Raw genomic sequence first — 19,050 nt, forward strand, 5'->3', positions numbered from 1 at the left:
TATTGTGATAACATTAACGAAGATTTCCACACGACTGAATTTGAAGAATTTCTTTTAAAGATTTGAAGTTATTCTACTTCAACAAATAAAATGTAAAAACAACAAGAAGAAGCCATTTTGAAAGCATTGAGATAGACTAATTAGGAAATATTTTTCGCAGCATTGAAACTACAACAACAATAACACGTATTTTTAATGTCAATATTTTGAGTCAGAATGGTGTCGAAATTAGTGATAGTATTTTGAAACGCACTTTGTAAGTCATTTTCATTGTATGTTAGCAAATTCGATCTAGTTCACATTGACGGTTGCAAATATTCTTCAAATCATTTATGTCCACTAGCGTTGACATGGACTTTATTTTTTCTTCTGTTACATGTAAGTTATAATAGACAAGTATAATAACATGGCGTCGTTCAAATAAATTTGAAAATCCTATCACCACTGTCAAACTTCTGTGTAAATGTGTGTGCACATTCAAAATAAAAGCATTGTGTGCGTCGCACACAGTTTATGAGTGCAAAGTCTACTATGTGCGCGCACTCCAAGTGTGAAAAATACAACTCTGTTTTGAAGATAAGATGTGTATTTTTTATCTTATCTTTTTTTAGAAATCCATCTAGGTGTGAGCAAAAGTGAAATGAGACTATAATAATGTTTAAATCTTTATTTTTGAATATATTGAACACGTTTGGTTCAGATTTTCACCTTTAAGCAGATCCATCTGATATGCATACAAAATATGATTGGCATTCAACTAAAAGAAGTTGATGACATTTTTATCTGATTAACTATATTGGAAAATTACTTCTCCTTCAATTTTTGTTTGAGATATTATTTGAAATAAATGTGTAACTAACTTGCCCTTTTTATGCGATTCTTTTCAATACGGATACGTTGTTGGCAATCCAAAACCCAAGATATCAAAGAAATATTAGTTAGATGTTGCATGCAAACCAATTGCAAATATTTATGATGACAGAACCTAACGAAATTCACGAAATATTGTCTTAAGCACGAATGATGAGAGACGCACCTTTGTAGAAGGTTTTGCAGATTATTTAAAAAATCAGTTTAAGCAAAGTCGAGAGAAAGAGCTTGACATCAATATGCTGTTTAAATAAAATGAATAAAAAGAAGTCGTTTTTCGTTACATATATGCATTTATTTCAAAACAATCGTACCGTCATAGCATTAACATTCATTATCTTATTCAAATAACTACATGTTTATATTTCTTAATGCATTTATGTGATTTTTTGAATTAATTTCTTATTAATAAATTACGTTGATCATTTTTTAAAATTACTTTATAAGATAAAGTTTTACAAAATCTGAGAAATTCAAAACATTTTAATGTTCATGACTATAGATATCAGTGATGGAATGTTTCTCTTGTTAGACTGGTTGAGTGTATACATAATTTTTGAAAACCACATCTTTTCAGTATTATGATTAAAATATAATTCCCAAATTTAGAAGCAAAGAAGTGAAAAGTAACAATAACATAGAATCGAATTTAAATAAATAAAGCGACAGTGATGATTAACAACTTTGACATTTAGTAAAAGACTTGAAGTCAATCAGTACCAAAATACCAACGATTATATGGTTGAAAAAAAAAAAAAGATACCAAAACGTACGTAATAGATCTCTCATTTCTTTCTTTCATTTTTATCAATACTTTTAGTTTTTATTAGTACTTTTTTGGACTTTCGGTACCTATTGGTATTTTCTCGGAACTTTCGGTAATATTTTGATCCTTGTTAGCATTTCTGGTGTTTTGGCAATGATTTACCCTATGCTTAAAACTAAAACAATGTTCAATACAATAATAAAGCACCTAATTAAGTTGAAAATTAGCACAAAGAATCGTTGAAACAAATATTAAATTCTCTGCATAAGGAACGATCAATTCTGATCAAATCGTCCGACTGCTTTGGAATTATAAGAGAGTTCATTGAACTAGATGAAACCGTTGGCAAATGAAATCTATCTTTTAAGACCGTATTTGCTGTTTGTTCCAACCATTTTGGAGTTATTTCAATGGATAGAACTGGATTGGATGGGACGATAAGAGGTGGTTGCGACGGTGACACTGGTGCTTGAAAAGAAACAATCACCGGACTTTTAGCATCTTTAGAAATGTTTGTAGTTGATGATGGTAAACTTTCCCTAAGTCTGTCTTCTAAATGTTTCATCCTGTGGTGTTGCATATTGCAATTAATTAAAGTAACATAGTCACATACATCGCAACTATATCTTTTTATCTTACACCCCTTTTCGTGTTCATCTTTCTTAATTAATTGCGAAAAACCTTCAAAACATCGTGAACAATTGTACGGAAATTCTTTGGCATGAACTTTCTTATGATCTTTAAGGCTTATTAAAATGGTATAACTTCGATCGCAACGATTGCATTGATGTTCTTTCATACATTTACGTTTTTTACGCTCTTTATTTATTCCGGTATCTTTCTGTATTCGTGTACATTTCTTTTCTTTTGGTCGTTCATTTGATTTTGACATGGTGTCAGTATTTTGTGCGTTTGGATTGAGATTAAAAGTAGGCATATCGATTTCCAATTCTCCGGCGGAACTATTGCTGATTTCACCATTGCTAATTTCGTCGATATCCATGCGATCGTTCGGCAACACATCGTTGGTCGGGTTTGGTATTTCTTCCGTATGTACACGCATATGACCATCCATCGTTTGTTTGATCAAAGTGACATAGTCGCATTGGTTACAATGATATGGTTGTATATTGCACTCTTTTTCATGTTCATCCTTTTCCGTTTGCAGGATAAAACCGGTAAAACACCGTGAACAATAACATGAAAATTCCTTAATGTGCATTCTTTTATGATCTTGAAGTATATTTGAGTGGGTAAAACTAGTTTGGCATCGATCGCATTGAAATGGTTTATCTTCCAAATGTTTGCGCGTATGATGTTCCATGTTTTGTTTTTTCAACGTAACAAAATCGCATTGATCACAGTTATATTGATTGACCTTACATTCATTTTCGTGTTCGTCTCTCTGTGTTTTACACGAAAACATGACAAAACAGCGTGAACAACACAACAAAAGTTCTTTGGAATGAATTTTCATGTGTGTTTTCAGATTGCGATACCGAGCATAGCGCCTAAAGCAACGAATACATTGATATGGTCTTTTCCCTGTATACTTTCGCATGTATCGTTTCACACGCTTCGATTCATTTGTCGTTTCGTTCGACTTCTTCGGTTTTTTGTGAGATTTGCAAACGTTTGGCTCATTTGAGACGCGGCCAGATTGTGCATTGTCAAAATTCGAATCTGCGTTCACAATAATCGAATTTGATGAAGTGGATGTTGATCGAACATGACCTTTTGCGTGTTTTAGTCTATGATTTGCCATCGCTCTTCTATCATAATGAACATAATCACACATTTTACAATTATATCGATTGCAATCTGTTTCGTGTTCATTTTTCTCCATTTCGATCATGAAACCACGAAAGCATCGTGAACACTCGAATAGAAATTCTTTGGAATGGACTTTTTTATGTTCCAAAAAGTCAATTAACGAGGTAAAACAGAGGAAACATCGATCGCATTTTTTTGGTTTATCTTTTTGGTGTATGCGCATATGACGTTCCATATCTTTTCGATTCACAGAGATGTAGTCACATTGGTCGCATCGATATCCATTTCTTTTGCATCCATTTTCATGTTCGTCTCTATCCGCATCACATCCGAATCCCATAAAACATCGCGAACAATTGTATGGAAATTTTTTGGCGTGTGTTATGCTGTGCGTCTTGAGGCTTGATAATTGGTTAAAACGCTTGCAACAATGATCGCATTTAAATGGTTTTTCATTCGTATGTATACGTGTATGACGTTCTATGTTTGGTTTTATTAATGTGACATAGTTACAATGGTCACAATTATATCGATGTATCGTACACTTGTTTTCATGTTCATTCTTTTTCTCTTCTAGCATAAAACCGTCAAAGCAACGTGAACATTTCAGGGGAAAATCGGCGGCGTGTACTTTCTGATGTTCTTTGAGATTTATGATTAGAGTGAAATTTCTGTGACAAAGGTCACAATGGTGTAGTTTCTTTCCCACATATTTTCGTTCGGGCCGTTTTGATTTATTTGCCATTTTGGTATTTTTCATTGTATTTTTTGTTGATTCAAATTTCAATATAGGCGATGGTGGGGTCTGATAATTTGTCAACATTTTCGATTTTTTCGTCATTTCATTGTTTTTTGTTCATTAACATTTTCTAAGAATACATTTTTTTTTACTTTTTGGACCTTGATCTATGTTGTCTTAATGAATTTTTGGTGCTGAAAACTCAATGTTGCAAAGAACCAACACACTGGTCGAGGTTTTTGTACCTGAAATGGTAAAAGAAACACAAATTAGGGCAAAAGAAATGAAACAGACAAAAAAGTTGTTTTTTTTTCGGGAAAAAAATGACGACCCTTGAACCTTTGCCATTCTAGTGGTAACATAGAGAAAAGAAAAATTGACGTTTTCATTTGACCGATTCATTAGGAACGATTTTATCGGGTAACACCAACCAGACCGTGTATAAAACATGGTGCATCGACCGTTTTTAGTCATTCGTTTCGTGCTCGCCAGTGATAACACAAGTAAAAACTGAAATTCTAAACTTCATTGCTTCAAATTAAGTACCAAAGTAATTTTAATCGCTTTAAACTGTGACTTTCCAACTATTTTTCCTTGTTTTTCACTCACGTCAAGTTTTTAATTCCAAATCGTAAGGTAAACATCGATTTCAAAAAATCTCTGGATTTTTGGGGCATTTGAGATAATTATTTGAATTATTTTCGATTTTTTTCGGTGAAAAAATAATAATAAATTTTTTTATTTTGTTTTAGATGCCAGTTATTCGGTTACAATCATCAGATGGAGAAGTCTTCAATGTGGAGACTAATGTGGCAAAAGTTTCGGGAACGATCAAAACCATGTTGGAAGATTGTGGTATGGAAGAAGAAGATGATACCACTGTGCCTCTGCAGAATGTGGACTCAAACATTTTGGGTCGTGTTTTGGAATGGGCAAAACATCACCAAAATGATCCCATTCCAACCGATGATGATGACAACAAGGTAAAACGTACCGACGATATTCCGGCATGGGATGTCGACTTTTTAAATGTGGAACAAGGTAAGGAATCTTAAGAATTTTTCTTCTTTTCTGGTTCATAAAAAAAAAGTGTGATTTTTTAATTTTGGCTTCGTTTGGTTTATAACAGGTATTTTGTTCGAATTGATTTTGGCTGCCAACTACTTGGACATCAAAGGACTGATGGATTCCGCTTGCAAAACCGTGGCAAATATGATAAAAGGCAAAAAGCCCGAAGAAATTCGCCGTACATTCGATATTCCGAATGATTACACAGCTGAGGAGCGAGAACAAATTGCGAAAGAGGACAAATGGTGCATCGAAATATGAGAAATCAACACGAATTCAAATCGAAGCATCTTAACGTTGAATAATGAAAAGAAGAACACCATTTACCACCAATTTATTTTGATCCATTTGAACTTTTGACAGTGAAATAATTCCGAAAAACAGAAACTCATTAATTTATCTACTCATGATAAAAGGAAATATATTTTTCAAAGTCCAGTATAAACCATAAAATCATGTAATCTCTGAATCCCGCTGAATCTCGATAAATAAAAATATTTTACGTTTGCTTCACCCCACATTTTTTTTTTTTTTTTTTATGCTCATTTTCGCACCATTAATGATAACAAACGTTTATTCTTGAATAATATATAGGCGGCTTCGAAGCGATACGTTTTTTTTTTCGTTCGAAAAAATATTTTCGTAGAACGTTTTGTAGATGTGATAACATTTCATAGAATTAAAATTCAAAAACTGTTTCTACAGGGTAAATGGAAAAAATGGCGTGATTAACTGCCAAAATATTTACAACAAAAATTACATAATCTACAATAGTCATCTATCAGTCAGAGTGTTTTGGACCGTTGATTGGTCCACGTCATTCTTTCGAGTGTGATGCATCAATTCGCAATACATTTTTATGGGTACAACGAAAAATAAAACTATTTAAGAAATCTCACTCTCGCTTATATGCCATAGAGATTAAATGATTTGAAATCAGTCACTAAATCAAATCACATAATAAAATGTTCAAATAATTTAAGCTGAATTTTCATGCATGTCTTGATTGAAAAAAAATTATTTGAATATTTTCAAACTAAATCATTTTAGTTGGTTTGTGATTTCAGACTTAAATAATAAATAATTCCTTCCAATCGATTTATTTAAAATTTATGATTGCAATAATAATAATTAAGAATAATTTATTTGTATTTCCAAATTCCGATCCCAGATATTTGGAAATAAATCAGTTAAAAACATATTGAAACCATACTTAAAATTATTTATTATCATTATCTGTTGATTTTTAGACTTAAAAAGATTTATTTTTTCAAAAGGCACAAACAAACTTTTTTTTAGACATTTTTAGATTAAAGAATAGTTATACTGTTATACCAATTTCTCGTTTAATTTGTAATTTTAATGATCTGGTTAAAATTCTGCTTCACTGTACAGTGTACACGTCGGCGATATTAAAATTTGTTTTGTTGAACTGCGTAAAATTCATGAACATTATTTAATAAATGAATGAACTTTAAATTGATTTTACTTGTGTCGAAAAATCGCAAATTATTTAAGTTCTTCTAATATGAATTCATTTCGTAGAAGTGATATTTTCCAAATCAATCATTTCAACACATCACAATGCAACATCATGACATGTAACGTGTTGCATGTTGCGGAGAACGTACATAAAGTTTCAGTTCTATATATAATAGATAATTTCATATTTTTCAATCTTTTGTACGCGTCAATGGTTTATGGATTTTGCCAAACATAGATTATGGAGTGAAAAAACCCGCAGCACCGAGTGAAAAAAAACTTATCACCGCTGAAACATTTGGAAGAATTTCATTTCGGTAGAAATGTTAAAAATTAACTTTAAACTCGTTTAAAGCCAATACGACTTCAGTAACGCGTATTAGAACAATTCACGCTTCGTGTATACTCGGTACATCATCGCTGCTTTACGGAATATCAGCCGTTGAGTTCACTGCGAACTGTCGTGCATCTAATGCATGTGTTTGTATCACAGCTATACACAGTCAAAGAAAGTTCGCACAAAAGAGAATGAACCATTTACATATGACTACTTGATGTTTTTGACCATGTCGCAGTGAATTCTACTGCTGATATTCGCCTAAGTAGCGAAGATGTGCCGAGTGTACACGAAGCGTGAATTCTTCTAATACGGGTAGTTAAAGTCGTATTGGCTTTAAACGAGAAAAAACATCATTTAATTAAAGTGAGTAGAAGCAAATTGCTTCAAGCAATGCATTATTTTGTTTCTGTGTATTTCGCGGTCAAAAAAATCACTTAATTTTCAGAGCAGCCCATTTGTCGTTATACTTTTGAGCTGGAGATATTTACAAATAACTTTTTTAAAATTATCACAAAGAAATTTAATTAAACTGTCGAATTCTGTATTGAGAAAGACAAAAGACAACGTCATTTGAGTGTCGAAATAAATTATTATTTGAAAAGAAAGTTCGTGGTATATTTTCATTCCCGCTCATTAATATTGAGCTCTGACAGATCGAATTACGTGTTTATTTAAACGATGAAATCAATCATCTTAATTTTCCTACGCTTTGGTGCAGTTTTGAGCAATCTCATTCCTGGTATGTTTTATTAAAATAGAATATTAAATGAAATTCAAATATTTGTGTAAAAATTTGCGTACGGCGGACAACGTATACGACATCAACAAAGGAAAAATAAGGTTTGAATGTGGTGGTACTATAATATCGGAGTATTATGTAATGACAGCTGCACATTGTTTAAGAGATGATCATCCACCGTATTACGTTTTATTGGGAGTAGTGAGTGAGAAGCACACTCTTAAACTACATTTCAAATGATTAATACAAAATATGTATTTTTTTCCTCATTTCCAAAATAGCTATATCTAAATGATACCGATAATAATGATGTCAAAAAACATTACATAAAGGTGAGAGTGATACACGTACATAATTGTGCTGTTTAATTGTTTCTGTTGTTCTCTTAGAATTTCACAAAGCATCCAGAATATTCATCATTAACAAGAAAGAACGATATTGGACTCATTGGGCTTAGAAAATGGATTAATTTCACTGACACAATTAGAGCAGCAAGATTACACAGAGATATTGTTGATTTAGATACTCTGAAAAAATTGACTGTGGCCAGTTGGGGTGACACTAATCCTAATCCTAACAGTAAGTTGAACTGTTTTATTATTAAATCATGATTTGGTGAATGACACCGTTTTTCACGAACGTTTATAATAACTTCTTATTTGTCTGCATCCCCATCGAACTTCAGTCGTGACTTTATCAAACGAATTACGTAAAATCGAAGTTAATACAAAACCTTTAAACGAATGCAGCAATTTCTATTTGAATGATATTGCATTAAAGAACGATCCAGCCGTTAAAGATGGCCTTGGTCCCGGACAGTATTGCGTATACGATCCGGATGAAAATACAGATGGGCAGAAATTTAGTAAGGATTCTTGCCAAGGGGACAGTGGAGGCCCCCTACAATACATATCCAATGATGATACAAAGGAAGCAACAATAGTTGGAATCGTTAGTTTTAGTAATGGCTGTGGTTTGAGATCGCCCAGCATTAACACTCGTGTTGCTTATTATATCGATTGGATTACACCGATTGTTTGGCCCAAAGTTGTCAATGTCTCCATTACTAACAGTAACACCGGTGGTGCTCAAATTCCATCTCAACCAGTTTATGTAAAGCCGCTCGAAGAATTGTACACAGTCGTCCAAGGATCGGAATTCACTTTGACTTGTGAAGCTTCTGGTTATCCATATCCAACAATTACATGGAAGAAGATTTACGAAGACTCTCTCGGTTCAAATGTACAACAAATTGGTAACACACTAAAAATGTTCAATGCTCAACTGGAAAATATGGGCATCTATCAATGCATAGCTTCAAATGGAGAAACCGCTGAAAGCAGCACTGTTATTGATATCGAACGTAAGTTTTCAAATTATTTTGAAGCACAAAGTAGCCAACTTTAAATATAATTAACAAAATTTTGTAATATATTGTTCGCAGCACGTGAAGCACCAACTGTTCAAATCTATCGACGTGAGCCACAGACAGTTCGTATCGGTGAATCTGCAATGCTCAGCTGTCGTGCTATTGCGGGTATCCCAACACCAAATGTAATTTGGTCACGTAGTGATCGCGCACCACTTTCACAGCGTGTTGAAGAGAAGTATGCCGGTACAATTTTAATTTCTAACATTACATTCGAGGATGCTGGTCAATATGAATGTCGTGCATCAAATTCAGTTGGATCATCTAGCCAAACGTCCGTAATTTATGTCCAACAAGCTCCTATCATTCGAATTTTTCCCGAAATACAAGATTGGACGATAACTGAAGGTGATGAATTGAGGTTGGAATGCTCGGCAGAAGGTTCACCACCGGCCACTGTGCAATGGAAACGACCAGACCGAAATGGTGTTGGACAATTTATATCAGGTGTGCCGAGTCCATTTGCAGCAACACCTCAAAGTTTAATTCAAAAATATAATGCCAATCGCAGCGATGAGGGAACGTATATTTGCCATGCAAGCAACGAGGCTGGCGAAGATCAAAAATACATTACCGTTTTTGTTCAACCAAAACGTGCTGATGTTGGTAATTGAATATGTTTCTTTCTTGCAGTTAACGATAAGCATGTAGTATCTCGATCTTGCTTCTGGGAAACTATTGGTGAAACTTAGAAGGACGAGTGTATTAATAATACTATCCCATCGTATATAAAGACGGAGTTTTGGGAGACATGCGACACCGATGGCTGTAACGGTGCAGAAATGGACAAAAACCAAGAGCATACTAAAGATAAACTAAATAATATTTGGACATTGTTTCGTAATTTATAACATTTTTTATATGTTCTAATATGATCGCCAAAGAAATCAGAACTACAAACATTAATAAAGGGGTTTCGCTTGTAAGAAAATAGACTTTTGTTAATCTATAATTTTCTTTTGATTTTTCGTCGAAAAAATCTACGAATTCAGAGTCGTTTTGATACTTGAAATCTCACATTTTCATAGAACACCATGAGCAATGAAATTATGGTAGAGGTGTGACCTTTTCGCTGCTTTTGTTTTTCAATTTTTTCATATTTCATTGAATGCAATGCATTTTGATAGATTTCAGTTCGTTTAAATAACGGTTCTACCCCTCTCACTTTCTCTGAACGTTTTTATTGATATAAATGTCGTTCCTATATCGTTCGTTCACTAAGTTGTATCTCTGCAGATAGCACATATAAACAAAGTGCTAAAAGAAACTTGAAAACAGTTTATTTTGACGATAGCTGTTGAATAGAAGTGACTTTTTCCAAATTCACTTGTTAATCACTACTAAAAGACTCTGATGATAATAGCAATGAATATTTTCAATTTTTTGTCAATTGTAATAAGTGCCTCAATTCAGCAAGGTATGTGGTGCACATCATCAATTATATTAAAACAATGCTGTTTTAACCCTCCTAGGTATAGTTCGAAATAAAAACAATATAGGATAGTTACGGTCTATTAGAAAAAAAATATTTCGTTAAAAAAAAAACTTTCTCATGTAAACAAGTATTGAAATACTGAATGGAAATGGAAAAACTTCCGATCGATTTTTCTCGCGTTTCCGATGGGAAAATCAAAAAAAAAATTCCAGCCATGTTATCCCCGGTGTGCTCGACTTCTAGAACACTTTGGACCAGGTTTGGGTCCACCTAATCCACAGGATTCCCTTCTAGCTACAACATCTATTACTGTACGAATCACCGATCGATTTTTCTTATTCTCGCTTATAAAAGCTATTTACTGTAGAACAGTAATGTGCGAAGGGGGGGGTAGGGGGGGGTTTACCCCCCCCCTGTGATTTGGATGAGAAAAATTTTTTCGCGAAAATTATTCGAATTTGCTAGGGTTTTTCACGAAAAAAGTGAAGACCTGTTTTTTTTTTTTTTTTTTAGCTCTTTATTTTGTTTGGGTGAGAAAATTCTTCCGATTTGCTAGGGATTTTCGCCTCAAAAAGTGACTTCCGAAAAAAAAAAAAAACGATTTTTTTGTAATTTCCTGAGGTTTTGCGCGGAGAAAATTCTTTCGATTTGCTAGGGATTTTCGCCAAAAAAGTGAAGAGCAAAAAAAAAAAAAAAAAACGAAATTTGTTGTTCAGATGAGAGAATTTTTAGTTTTTGAAAAATCACCCCCCCTGTAAAATGTAGCTCGCACATTACTGCTGTAGAATATCACTTGAAATGAAGAAGAGATGATGTAGGGATGAGAATTTTGAACTTCCCGAACACATTGGACCAGGTCGGATCTAACTATTCCACAGGATGCACTTCCAGATTAAGAAATCTCATTGTCGCAGTGAGAGCTGAAAAAATCAATAATATCATGTGAGATGAATTGATCTGGAAGTGTATCCTATGGAATAGGTAGATCCGACTTGGTCCAATGTGTTCTGGAAGTTGATAATTCTCATCCCTGCATCCTCTTCACTTAATTTTAAGTGATATTTTGAAGAGAATTAGAAAAATCGATCGGTGATTCCTACAGTAATAGATGTTGTTGCCAGAATCGAATCCTGTGGACTAGGTGGACTCAAACCTGGTCCAAAGTGTTCTAGAAGTCGAGAAGTCCCATCGGAAACGCGAGAAAAATCGATCGGAAGTTTTTCCAATTTCCATTCAGTATTTCAATACTTGTTTACATTCAACTATTTTTAACATTCAAACTTCTTTCAGTGTTTTAAAAAAAGAAAAATACAAAAATTAAAAAAAAAGTGTGACTTTGTTTTGTTTTTTTATGTTTTTCCCTGTATTTTGTATGGACGGTCTAATAGACCGTAACTATACGATCAAGTTAGGATTATCGTCGTTCTGGGATATTTTTTTTTACAGATCAGTGGCAGGATTTTAAATTTTATTTTCAATATTTATTCATTATTCTCGCATAAAGGCAAAAAATTGATGGCAATCGGTCGACGCGTTCCGATATTATGATATTTTTTCTAAGTTTTCGGTCTAATAGACCGTTACTATACCTAGGAGGGTTAAAAAAAGTATCAACAAAGACTTTATGAAAACGAACCTTCATCATCGAGAAATTTCAACTCAAAAATTGAAGAGATCAATTCAAACGGAGCTAAGAAATCAACAATGTATTAATCAACCAACTAAGCCTATGGATTTACTATAGTTATCAAGTATCCAATGTATTTAATGTTTTCTAATAAGTTGTCAGTCTTACACTCACTACAAAACTATTCAAACGTATTTCTCAATACTTAACAAAATCAATTTGTAATATTTTTCTCTCTTGCAGTTTATGATAACCCATATGAAACCTCAACGCTATGCGCGTCAAATCGACGTTATTCGACGCTATTCCATGTCTATATAGAATTGTACATTATAATACATTACGTTTTTATAGTTGGACTTAAAATGTCCAAAACGCATGTTTCCAATCGTAAGATGTATTTCGATTCATTTAGATCAAACTGATGTCAGTCTGTTTAATTGTCCATTTTATAGCCAAACACACCTCTTCCTGGACGACGTCCAGTGGATGTAGATAGTGATCTTGCGCGCACTAAATAATCTCTTAGCTCCTTATTCAACGCCAATAAATCAAGAACGTTGACGTTTTTATTGAATGTTATCGTAAGCATATGTGGAAATGAATTCAGTTTAGTAAAACAACTGTTATAATGCGTACTTCTTCCAAGTTTCTCGAAGCATCAACATTTATACGACTGTCATTCCATATTAATATGCCCCAAAATCATCTTCAATCGTGTTTTCTACATGAAATATGCATAGAAAACATGTTTTGGGGAGACTTTAATTTTTTTGGCCTAATACAATACCTTTCCTACACTAGGTGTGCGGAAAAGTAAAAAATTGTTGATATTACAAATCGTTTATTTGCAAAGTTGTTTTTTTAACGATTATCGCAAATAAAAACAGAGTGCTATTGGAAATTCGAAAACAGTTTCGTTTGGTGAGAGTTGTTGAATAGACTTGATATTTTCCAAATTCAATTTGTTACTCACTACTAAAGGGTTCATACTCTGCTAATAGTAGTAATGAATATTTTCAATTTTTTGTCCATTGTAATAAGTGCTATATTCATCATAGCCTCAACTCAGCAAGGTATGTGTGCACATCATCAATTATAATTGCAAACGAGGCTCGAAATACGTTGGAAGTTTTGAAAGGAAACTTAAATGTAATATGTAATTTGCTATTTTATTCAAAATTTAAAAATTTCGCAGGTTCGATCTCAGAGGGGGACAAATTGTAGTTTTCAGATAGGATAGGGGGATAGATTGAATGAGAAAAAACCTGCCAAATAAAAAGAAAATTGAAAACAGGGATAAAATCGTTTTTTTGGTTTTATAGTTCGGGGTTTTGAAGAATGAAAAATAAGAAGAATAGTTCGTTCTCATTCAAGAGAAAATGAAAAAAATATAATAAAAATTGAATTGAATATATATTAAAAGGTCACATTCAAGTCATTAGATAAGATTCTTTGCTGGCGTCACAAAATCGTATGAAGTTGGAATATTTGTAGCTTATCAGCAGGGGAATATTGCATTGGCTCAATTTCGAAAACAATTCTTATTATCCGAGAAAATTTGAAAAATATCTTATGTACATTAAAAATTCTTTCCATAACAAAAATAGTACTAAACCAGTTCCTGTCGGATTTTTAAATACTATTGATATAACGTTATATATTTGGTGCATTTTATTCAAACCAATTCCTGTAATGCATAATTGGTGTCTCTTCAATTTTTCAGTATGTGCCCTCAAATGTTGGAGATGTTCATCGGATGCATCGAATTCTGCATTCTGTAATGAGCCATTTGATGCAAGTAATATAAGCGAACATGTAAGACGTTATAGCTATGTGGAATGTACAGATCCACCAGCTCACTTAAACCAAAGAGCCGTCTGCAAAAAGTCCATAATTCGTGGTATGCCCTTAGCGTGGATTTTCTTTAAAAAATCGATTTGTAATATTTTTCTTTCTTGCAGTTAACGGTAAGCCTGAAGTATTTCGAGCTTGTTACTGGGAAAAAGTTGGTGCTGCGAAGGACGAGTGTGTGAATGATAATAATACACCATCATATATAAAGAGGGAATTTTGCGAGACATGCGACACCAATGGCTGTAACAGTGTAGATTCAAACGAAAAGCAAGAGCAGACTAAAGATAAACCACATGGATTTTGATCATGGTTTCAGTTTTTATTTAATTTTGTATTTATCCGAGAATAATCACCAAAGAAATCAGAACTCTAAACAATAATAAAGGTTTTTCGCTTCTAAGAAAATAAATTTTCGTTATTTTTTTTTTATTTTTCGTTAAAAAACTTCTACAAATACAGAGTCGTTTTGATGCTTGAAACACTCACATTTTCATAGAACACCACGAGCAATGAGCTCATGGTAGACAAGTGACCATAAGACCATATGAATTCGTTGAAATTGATTTTTCTAGCACTTTCATTTGCTCAAATCAATGTTATTACAGATTTTTTTTATTTTTTTCTTAAAATCTTCAAAAAAATCGCAAAATTTGAAAGTGTCAATGAAATCTTGAAAGGTGTCGAATTGTTGGAAATGAACGAGTGCTTCATCAAAGATGAATTCTACGAGAACTACCTTCGACACTGTTCAAACATGAAAACACTAAATATATCACGTTCGGGTTACGTTCAAGATAAATCCATCATCATCTGCACTGGACAGTAACCTACGCTCAAAAATTTCGAACTGAACGATTCGTATGAGCTCAAAGCCAACGAATTGAAAACATTTTTCGAACTCAAACCGAATATTCAAACATTTTCGACGGATGCAAGAACATTGTGGGAGAATCGTCATTCGATTTTGGAAATTAGTATGAAAATTGACATTTTTGCCATCAACATAGTTCAGTCGAAAATTATGGATGGAAGTACAAATCAATCGATTTCGATCAAAGATTGTTGAACGGTGACATCGTGCAGTTGGACCATTTATTGGATGATCTGAAAGCATTGTCTCTTTGCTATACCGATGAAATAATGAATTTTCACACATTTCCAATAAACGTTTGCATTTGGAAGGCATTTATTTCAGTGAAGTGTCATCTGATCGCATTTTACCATTTATTTACCATTCACCAATGTTACGAAAAACTAAAATACATCAGCTTAAAGACGCAATCAATTTTAAAGAATGGAATTTTGATGTATTGAACAGAGAACGTGAAAAATGTGGGAGAATACGAAAATTGATGATTTATGTGGAAGAGGAAATTTATCTCGCAGCCAAATGGACGAAGAAAACTGTAACATTCGATTTGATCGAATTGAAACGATTCGGAGCGTGTGAATGGAAGGATCTTAGTGCAAGATCGGGATATTTTAAGTCATTTTGATGTTGGAATCGGTGACGGCAATTAAATATAGCGAAGGAACTAAGCAGTTCCAAGGTGAAAATTTCGTGTCTTGGTGGTTTAAAATGAAAGTTTCATTAAGAAATGAAATATTCGCTTTGTATGGTTCATATCTTTAGACCAAAGGCCTTGGTGATCTAAGGACCGAGCGTCGGATTTTTTAAGAATCAAATTAAACCAGCCATTACTGGTAAATGGGAATAACTCCCCTAAAAACTGAGAAAAATGTTTAAAAAATTTGAAGTAAGGACCTTCTTTGGTCTTCAATTTTCTGAAACTCCCCATTTTTCGTGAATTAACCACCAATGGTGGTCCAACATCAAATGGTCGGACGCTCTTATGTTAGTTTCCTACGGAGTAAGGTAAGGTATTTATGTAAAAACAAAAGCTGGCAAAAAGGCGAAAAGTTTCAAAATCAATTGCATTATAAATACACAGACGTGTTGTTTGTTATTCATAGCTAAAAAATCCCTTGAATTAAAAAAAATGTAAAACTTACAAGTTTCTCCTCTGACAATGAGCTCAGCCGTAAATTAGGCAATTCTCTTATTTTTCGCTACAGTCCACAATTAATTCACATTCAACAAAAAAAGAAGGTATTTTTGCTATCGCAATACACCGTTTCCGGATAGATACATATATTTTAACAATTATCACACAGTCACCAAATAAAAACGAATTGGTATTCAACACTGAAATCGTTGATTGATAAATTCTTCTCAATTCTTTTTGTTTCGTTTGTTTGCTTCAAGTGCGAAAGTTTCAGCTATATTTTTATTAGTAATAACACTGTCTCACATATACGATCCAATTCAGAGTATCAAAAACTGATTCAATGTGATTAAAATATGTTAGAAATCACCAAAAAACACAACTTTCTCTATAACGCGTACAAAAAACACTGCGTAAATCTATTAATTTTTGTTATGAATTGATAAGGAATGAACGTATAGGTTACAGGCCATTTGTTGATAAGCTGAACTTCAATTAACCCATAGCTTCCCGGCCGCTATTTTTTACGACTTTTTTCTGACAAAGAATTTCTTACATTTGAATTGAGTTGGGTTTTTTTTGCATCCGTTGTGAACGAAAGAATATTTTTCCATTTTTTGCCTTCAGATATTCCACGAAAAAAAAACGATAAAACTATCTTCATTGGATTTCCGGCGCTGGCAATGATAAAACTGAGCGAAAGTCAAATTGTGAGCGTTTGAGTACTATTCAAGCGAATTCCATTTCTTCAAAAATGGGTTAATAAAGTCGTTTATGAAAAATTGCTTTAAATGCATTTAATCTTTGCAGTTGTTCATTTAATGTTCTAGTGAATGCATTGAGATTAGCGACGAATTTTAAAATATTCCAGCAAATCAAGTTGTTTTTGAGCGACAATATTTTACTCGAAATGATCCTCGGTCGAAAATCAAGTGTTATTTTCATAATATTGTTGATAACAATATTTCTATCGAATAATGTAAATGCCAAAACCAAAAAAAATGTTGCCATAATAGACTGTGAGCTGTTCATCCATGCGATTTATTTTGGCATGAAAGATGTACAGCTGCGAAGGGGAGATGCCCATCGCAAATCTGTATGGACGGAATGGCCAGGGGTGATTTCTTTTGCTCGTTCGGAAAATGTAATAATCACGGTTGCAATTGCGATGCTGAATGTGTAACTAACGCTAAAGGAACTCGGAAAGAAGCAAAACGTATATTTGCAAAATTTTATAACGTGTCCATTGAACATTTATTTTAAACTTCGATTCTTATATTTGTTCTATATTGTATTTAAATACAGTTTTTTTTAGCCATTTCCTGATGTTTTGTCGTTGACTTTTTGTGAATGATTTTTTTGATTTTCGTAATATAGGTCTTCCTTCATAAAAAAAGAATAGTTTCTTTTTTTAAAAATAGATGAACGTAAGAGATGGCCAGTCCAAATTGATAGAATCCAAATGATTTGTTTGCAAACGGCAATAAAAATAACTTTGGTTGGTGTGCCAAAACCCGAGCAAATCTAGAGAATCTCATTTGAATGAATATCGTCAAAATAACTCTAGGCATTCTTTCAGTGTGTAATCGTTAGATTCAGGGCCATAAGTCGTGACATAGGCTCTAAAATTGTTTTTGAGTTTCAGGCATACGAGCTCCCTATGTTTGAGCATTGCAATGATATTTTGGAGATAAAATATGACTTTAGGCGTATAATAAACTTTTCCTCTATTCTGTACTTGGTTTAGTTAAATGAGTGCAAAATTAGTGAAACACAAACCAAATTTAACTTAATTTCATGTGTACAATAGATGGCGCCTATGTAAAGACATCATTTTATGCTTTGGGGCTGAGAGTTTATTTAAAAAATTCTTTGTAGACTTCATAGAATTCAAAGAATTCATATTTAAACATAGATCGGTAAAGAGAAAGAGAAAGAGGGGATAAATGACACCCTGTGGGACCTGAACGCATGCGGCAACGTACAAATGACTACACATCTATCTCTTCTTACACTATGATGCGTTCACTTGGATGAAATTAATACCAAAAATGAAGTAAAATAGAGTGCGTAACTCATTTTGAGGGGTAGACGAGTTGCCTTACTCAAATATTTCTTTCTGTGCTGAGGCATTACCCCTTTAAAAAATTTATGATTTTTGATAGAATTTTTCTCATTTTTCTATTTTGATGGCAGTTTTTGAGAAAATTAACTCTGGAATTTTCAGTCTGTGTGATTAAATAAAAAAGATCCAATATATTTCAAATGATAAAATGTGTTTTTATTTCAAAAATTAACTGCTATAAAGAACAATCGTAACAAATATTAAATCTTTTGTAAACAGCATGATCAATTCCAATCAACTGGTCCGACTGCTTTGAAGGTAACACGGGAGATGTATTTAATTGCTTTATCGGTGATGCGATAGGAGGTGGAGATGGAGTGCATTGCTTTATCAGCGATGTGGTAGGTGGTGGCGAATAATTGACTTGTTTTATCGGCGATGCGATAGGAGGTGGCGAAGGATTGAATTGTTTTATCGGCGATGCAATTGGAGGTGAAGATATCGGTGATGTGATAGGTGGTGGCGAATGATTAACTTGTTTTATCGGTGAAGCTATAAGTAGTGGCGAAGGATTACATTGCTTTATCGGCGATGCGATAGATGGTGGCGAAGGACTGAATTGTTTTCTTGGTGATGCGATAGGTGGTGGTCCAGGATTGTTGTTTGGAGAATTGATCGATATATCCAAAATGACCTCTGATTTCACTTCCTTATGTAACTTCATATGATTTTCCAGTTTTTTTTTATTTAAAGTGACAAAATCACAATCATCACAATTATGCCGTTTGTATTTACATTCTTTTTCGTGTTCGTCTTTCTTACTTAACATCATAAATCCGTCAAAACATCGTGAA

The 19,050-nt window shown here is 33.4% G+C and overlaps 5 protein-coding genes across 7 annotated transcripts in view; 3 read left to right on the forward strand and 2 right to left on the reverse strand.

The window, feature by feature from the left end:
* Positions 1 to 3,644, reverse strand: part of LOC116347440 (zinc finger protein 271-like) — a 5,301-nt gene extending 1,657 nt beyond the window's left edge. The window contains exon 1 of the mRNA XM_031778018.1: positions 1,865 to 3,644. Coding sequence (XP_031633878.1) covers positions 1,865 to 3,644 — 1,780 coding nt within the window. The remainder of the gene's footprint in view (positions 1 to 1,864) is intronic.
* Positions 1 to 16,510, reverse strand: part of LOC116347451 (dual specificity mitogen-activated protein kinase kinase dSOR1-like) — a 22,864-nt gene extending 6,354 nt beyond the window's left edge. For 2 of the 3 annotated variants that reach the window (XM_031778032.1, XM_031778029.1), the window contains exons 1-2: positions 16,139 to 16,510; positions 4,310 to 4,393 (exon numbers count right to left, since the gene is read on the reverse strand). The gene's annotated coding sequence lies outside the window, so the exon portion shown is untranslated. The remainder of the gene's footprint in view (positions 1 to 4,309; positions 4,394 to 16,138) is intronic. The other variant, XM_031778030.1, reaches the window with a different exon arrangement.
* On the forward strand, positions 4,620 to 5,734 carry LOC116347453 (S-phase kinase-associated protein 1-like). Its single transcript, XM_031778033.1, has 3 exons — positions 4,620 to 4,784; positions 4,901 to 5,189; positions 5,278 to 5,734. The coding sequence occupies exons 2-3, from the start codon at positions 4,901 to 4,903 to the stop codon at positions 5,475 to 5,477; spliced, it is 489 nt and encodes a 162-aa protein (XP_031633893.1). The 5' UTR covers positions 4,620 to 4,784; the 3' UTR covers positions 5,478 to 5,734.
* On the forward strand, positions 7,717 to 10,109 carry LOC116347441 (hemicentin-2-like). The gene is made up of 6 exons (XM_031778019.1): positions 7,717 to 7,777; positions 7,869 to 7,978; positions 8,059 to 8,109; positions 8,167 to 8,356; positions 8,463 to 9,140; positions 9,222 to 10,109. Exons 1-6 carry the CDS (start codon positions 7,717 to 7,719, stop codon positions 9,818 to 9,820), a joined length of 1,689 nt encoding a protein of 562 aa, XP_031633879.1. The 3' UTR covers positions 9,821 to 10,109.
* On the forward strand, positions 13,193 to 14,534 carry LOC116347454. The gene is made up of 3 exons (XM_031778034.1): positions 13,193 to 13,344; positions 13,995 to 14,171; positions 14,233 to 14,534. The coding sequence occupies exons 1-3, from the start codon at positions 13,278 to 13,280 to the stop codon at positions 14,427 to 14,429; spliced, it is 441 nt and encodes a 146-aa protein (XP_031633894.1). The 5' UTR covers positions 13,193 to 13,277; the 3' UTR covers positions 14,430 to 14,534.
* Positions 16,511 to 19,050: the final 2,540 nt, after the last annotated feature.

This window comes from Contarinia nasturtii, unplaced genomic scaffold (genome assembly GCF_009176525.2).
Source record: "Contarinia nasturtii isolate CC-2019 unplaced genomic scaffold, AAFC_CNas_1.1 Cnas_scaffold_1905, whole genome shotgun sequence".
NCBI classification, from domain to species: domain Eukaryota; kingdom Metazoa; phylum Arthropoda; class Insecta; order Diptera; family Cecidomyiidae; genus Contarinia; species Contarinia nasturtii.

Bases quoted from the DNA above. Each gene is read 5' to 3' on its own strand.
- LOC116347454 (XM_031778034.1), top strand. From the start codon at position 13,278: ATGAATATTTTCAATTTTTTGTCCATTGTAATAAGTGCTATATTCATC. The intron at 13,345-13,994 runs GTATGTGTGCAC...TCAATTTTTCAG, and splicing joins CATAGCCTCAACTCAGCAAG to TATGTGCCCTCAAATGTTGG. The intron at 14,172-14,232 runs GTATGCCCTTAG...TCTTTCTTGCAG, and splicing joins CAAAAAGTCCATAATTCGTG to TTAACGGTAAGCCTGAAGTA.
- LOC116347441 (XM_031778019.1), top strand. From the start codon at position 7,717: ATGAAATCAATCATCTTAATTTTCCTACGCTTTGGTGCAGTTTTGAGC. The intron at 7,979-8,058 runs GTGAGTGAGAAG...TTTCCAAAATAG, and splicing joins ATTACGTTTTATTGGGAGTA to CTATATCTAAATGATACCGA. The intron at 9,141-9,221 runs GTAAGTTTTCAA...TATTGTTCGCAG, and splicing joins CACTGTTATTGATATCGAAC to CACGTGAAGCACCAACTGTT.
- LOC116347453 (XM_031778033.1), top strand. From the start codon at position 4,901: ATGCCAGTTATTCGGTTACAATCATCAGATGGAGAAGTCTTCAATGTG. The intron at 5,190-5,277 runs GTAAGGAATCTT...GGTTTATAACAG, and splicing joins CTTTTTAAATGTGGAACAAG to GTATTTTGTTCGAATTGATT.